This window comes from Ochotona curzoniae, unplaced genomic scaffold (assembly GCF_017591425.1).
Source record: "Ochotona curzoniae isolate NIBS_2020 unplaced genomic scaffold, NIBS_Ocur_1.0 contig_2927, whole genome shotgun sequence".
Classification (NCBI taxonomy): Eukaryota; Metazoa; Chordata; class Mammalia; order Lagomorpha; family Ochotonidae; genus Ochotona; species Ochotona curzoniae.
In genome coordinates, this window is record NW_024465654.1 from 170,124 (window position 1) to 174,784 (window position 4,661).

At 38.7% G+C, this 4,661-nt stretch overlaps 1 protein-coding gene across 1 annotated transcript; it reads right to left on the minus strand.

The window, feature by feature from the left end:
- Positions 1-453: 453 nt before the first annotated feature.
- On the minus strand, positions 454-2,312 carry LOC121155532 (killer cell lectin-like receptor subfamily F member 1). The gene is made up of 3 exons (XM_040978961.1): positions 2,175-2,312; positions 979-1,085; positions 454-612 (listed from the first exon to the last, which is right to left on the minus strand). Exons 1-3 carry the CDS (start codon positions 2,310-2,312, stop codon positions 489-491), a joined length of 369 nt encoding a protein of 122 aa, XP_040834895.1. The 3' UTR covers positions 454-488.
- Between the last annotated feature and the right edge of the window lie 2,349 nt (positions 2,313-4,661).

Sequence of the window (4,661 nt, forward strand, 5' to 3'; positions counted from 1 at the left end):
TTTGAAAGAATGCAAAGTGGAGCTTTTATATATGCTGGTGGGAATGTAAAATAGTAGGCACACTGGGAAAACAACTTGGAAGGTGTCTGTGGATCAGGAAACTAAGATTCTGAATTTCAAAACTTGCCAGTGAACACACCAGCATTAGGTCGGGAGCAGCTCTCAGATTTAAACTTGATTCAACACTCTATTGTATCCTCTCTCCAGCATGCCATTGTGTCTCTATCCTAAAAGGAAAGGAACCAAAGAGTTACGTAACCCTTCCCAGAGCCCTGACAATGTTTTTGCTCTATCTTATGAGGATCTCTTTAATTGAAAACAGTAGAATTCCTGAATCTCTGATATCTCATTTTAGTGGGTCAATAGTTTAGCAAATTTCAATCAGAGACCCATTAAAATGTCAAACTACTCTGAAGTGAGACTGTGAAGGGTTTGTTTTTCTTTAAAAAAAAACTATTGTATTATTTTTATTGGTGTTGTTTCCAGCATTAGGTAGAAAGACATGAGAGCCTCTTTTCACAAACAATGTGCATGAGTTTGGCACAGTCAGCAGCAGCCATTGTTGAAGCGGTTATACTTCCACAGTTTCCCCTCGATGACTCTTCCCAATCACTTAAAGCAAAAGAAACACAAATAAATACCATGAAATGTTAATGCAGACATAATGAGACACATTAAAGTGTATCTTCTTTGTCCTTACAAAGACTATCCCCCAGTACCCCGAGTATCCCTACAGAGTCCCTTACGAAAAATACACATAGAACTGAAGATGAAAATTCCTTCCCTTCTCCACAAACTCATATTTATCACTGGAACTTGTCCGTATTTCTGTGTACATACACAAATACCAATAACTCTCGGCATATGAGTGTGGATGCATGTATGTGTCGTGTGTATTTTTCCTGTATGTGTTCAGGCCTTCAAGCCAGCAGCAGTGACTACAGCACTTTTTAGTTCTTCTCTATCCCAGACACTTACAATTCAAGAAGGGGTTGCGAGTTGTCTTCCCATGTCCAGACACTAGCAGTTCCCTGACGAGACAATCCAACCCAGGAGTAATAAGTGATTTGACTCTGAATGAAGTTCTGTAACAAGTGAAACATTGACTATAGGTAAGTGTAATATATGCTTCTGAAATTAAGCGCTAACTTTATTAATTGTGTTTAAATGTGAATATGAAATAGTATATAAGGATCCACTTCACCTTAACTGGTTTAATGAAAATAATAAAACCTTACTGCTAACTTCATCAAATGCAGCACCTACGTCATGCACGATGACAATGAGTTTAGATATGTTTATTCCACCTTAGGACTGAAATGCCTTAATCTCCTTTCAAAATTTCCATTAGTGCCTTGACTATCACTTCTAAGCAAAATTAGCTCTGTGTTTTGAATTCCAGGCATGACAACTCTGAGAGTTATAACAATGCTGTGTCCTACTTCTAGTCCACAAGCATTTCGCTTATTTCTTGTGAAATGAACATCCTGAGGAAGTAGTCTGTTTCCCATCAGATGAGACATTTCCATGACTGACTAGAAAATTAACTGTATGAGAGTAACTAGGATTCCTTCCATGCAGGCATGTGCCACTTAACAATGGGGATACACTCTGACAGATGGGTTGTTGGGTCACTTGCCCTGCATATCTTAGAAGGATCTGCCTAGACTAAGATGGCTATGGCATCACTATATGACATAATCTCATGGGTCATAAACTCTTGTGTGGATTGAGTTAATTTATAACTGAACATTGCACCAGAACACTCAAATGTTGTTAGATATTAATTTTGGTCAAGATGTATTTCACAGATCATTAAGTTGCACTTTGGATGTCTTCATGACAAGAAAGAGTGTTTAAGTCCTTCCTCAATGGGCTCTCTGGTACTGCCCATTCTGGATTACAGCCTGTAGTGGCTCAAATACTTCTGTTTCTGCTATGCCCATGGAGGTCCTGGACTTCATCTTGACTTGGGACCTTGGCCTGGCCCAAACTCATCTCCTGAGGGTGCTTGAGGAATAAGCCAACATCCACAAAATCCCTGGCACTCTCTTTGCCTTTCAAATAAAACAAAATAAATGCATTTTTAAATATCTGAAAAAAATGAGTAACCAATAGGTAATGTATATGTGTTTATGGTTTTTAAAAAAGGAGAAAGAAGAGATGCACATCACCAGTTGTTGTTCATCCTCTATTTTAACGAGTTTGGAGTCCATTCTGTTGCAAAATGCCCTGCTGTCTCCAAAGTTCTTTGATTCTTGCGAAAAATGATAGCATTTTCCCCGACAACACGTCCACTTCTGTCTGCACATGCCGCGTCTGCCTCCTGGAAGACAGAGGACACTCCCTAAACACTTCTCAGGGCACAACCAGGAGGAGTAGCAAGATCCACAGAGACTAAGGAGTCCCCTGCGCCCTCTTTATTCTGTGAAATCATGGGTTTCCTTTCTGCTTTATGGGGAAAAGCCTTGGTATCTGAAGAGTGGCCCATTACTTGCATCCCTCCAAGTTCATGCACAGCAGTGTTAGATATTTCTAGAAAACATCTCCAACAGGATTGGAGTCTAGTTACCTTAAAGACTGACTAGAAAATTTAGTAAAACTAATGAAGATATTTTTGTTAACAAGCATATTATTTTGGGAGAGTTATTTAAAAGACTATCATATCATGGATAAAAAATAGTATCTTAATCGGTGATTTATTTCATTTAATTAAGAGTGATAGCTATACTATGCCATTAATACATAGGAAAACACACTTTGAGAAAGACTAATTTGATGGGCAGCGAGAAGATACTTTTAATCTGAGACACGAATCTAAACCACATACCTGTCTTCAGTGGTTTCTCCGTAAAAACGCTATTTGCCAAGGTGGAACTGTTTTCTTGTTTCTGATTTTCCAAAGGACATTGCTGCTGACACTGGAAAACTAAACTCAACAGCATTAGCTCAAAAGAAGCACAACATGGCTTTGAATAACAGGCACAATTTTCATGTTACTTTGCAGTAGCATCATCATATATTATCAGTAGCATTTTTTTCTTTTTCCCTTTCTTAAAGATTTATTCATTTTTATGGGAAAGGCAGATTTACAGAGAAAAGGAGAGAGAGAAAGATCTTCCATCCACTGGTTCACTCCCCACATGGCCTCAACAACCCCAGCTCAGACAATTAAATTATGTTACGCATGAGTCACATCATCCCCCTTATTTTTCATATACCTAGTTAAAACTTTCTTTTCTGATTTTTAATGTACATTTTAAATATTCTTTTATTTTTATTAGAAAGGCAAATTTACACAGAGAAGGAGAGACAGAGAGAAAAATGTTCCATCCACTGGTTCACTCTCCAAGTGTCTGCAACAGCCATAGCTTAGTTGTTCTGCAGTCAGGAGCTCACAGGGTTCCAAGCTTTGAGCCATCCTCTACTGCTTTCCCAGGCAACAAGCAGAGTGCTGAATGGGCAGTGGAGTAGTTGCAACACAAACTACTGTATGGGTTTTGGGCACTTGAAGGGGAAGGATTAGCCAATTGAGCCATTGTGCCAGACACTTTTCCTATCTTTTGATTATAAAAATTGTTAGGTAGTTGAATTTTCTTTTATCTCTCACCCTATCTCACCCATTGGAATGTCTTTTCATATATTCGCCACACTAAACAGCCACATCCATTTAGAAGTTCTAGAATCCACACAAGTGTCACAGAATTGCTTATTCAAGTGTTTTTTAAAATATTGTATTTTAACGAGAAACAGAAATATGTTTCAATTCAAAATATATTAAACAATAATTCACTATTTTTCAAATATTCTCAAAGGTATAGTTACAGAATACTGTTCCAAAAACATATTAAAAGTACATGGAGGAGGGCCAACATTGTGGTTTAGCTAGTAAAGCCACTGCTTGCAATGCCAGCATTTCTTATGAGGGGCAGTCTGCTCCAGATGCTCCACTTCCAATCCAGCTGTCTCATAATGGCCTGGAAAAGCAGTAGGAAATGACCTGAATGTGTGAGGCCTTGTCACCCATGTGGGAGACCTGGATGAAGTTCCTGACTCCTAGCTTTAGCTGGACCCAGCCATGTCTCTGGTGGCCATCCAACAAGTGAACTATCAGATAGAAAAATCTCTTTCTCTGTCTCCACCTTTCTCTTCTGACTTGGAAATAAAAATTAAAACACTAAAAAGAAAAGCTCCTGAAGTTTTCCCTTCCACAATGGTGGCTTTATAAACTGAGTAAACTCTTTGCTAAAAGTGTGGCCGGGGGTTGCAGCTTTCTTTCTACACAATGCTGTATTTTAAGAGTAGAGGCACCACCCATACTGGGACAACACTATTGCTGCATCAAGTGCTATCATCCCAGCTTGATAGCTTGGTACAAGCCCTTGGCAAACCAGAGCTTTGTAGCATTGTTATTGTGCATAGCAAATCAATAAATTCACCAACTTTCTACCAACAGGACTTTTCCAAGAACATACTCAAAGAAGAGAGAAAAAATTAATATGTGTACAGCATGCTATACCATGAACCAAATCTCAAATATTGTCTTTCCTTGGAAAAAAAATCTTGAATATTATCTATATGTAAAAAGGTTCAGAAGCTTTTGAGAAACTTTGTGAATGAACAAGTGATTGCATGAGCCGTAGCAGGGCAAGGACGGCCCA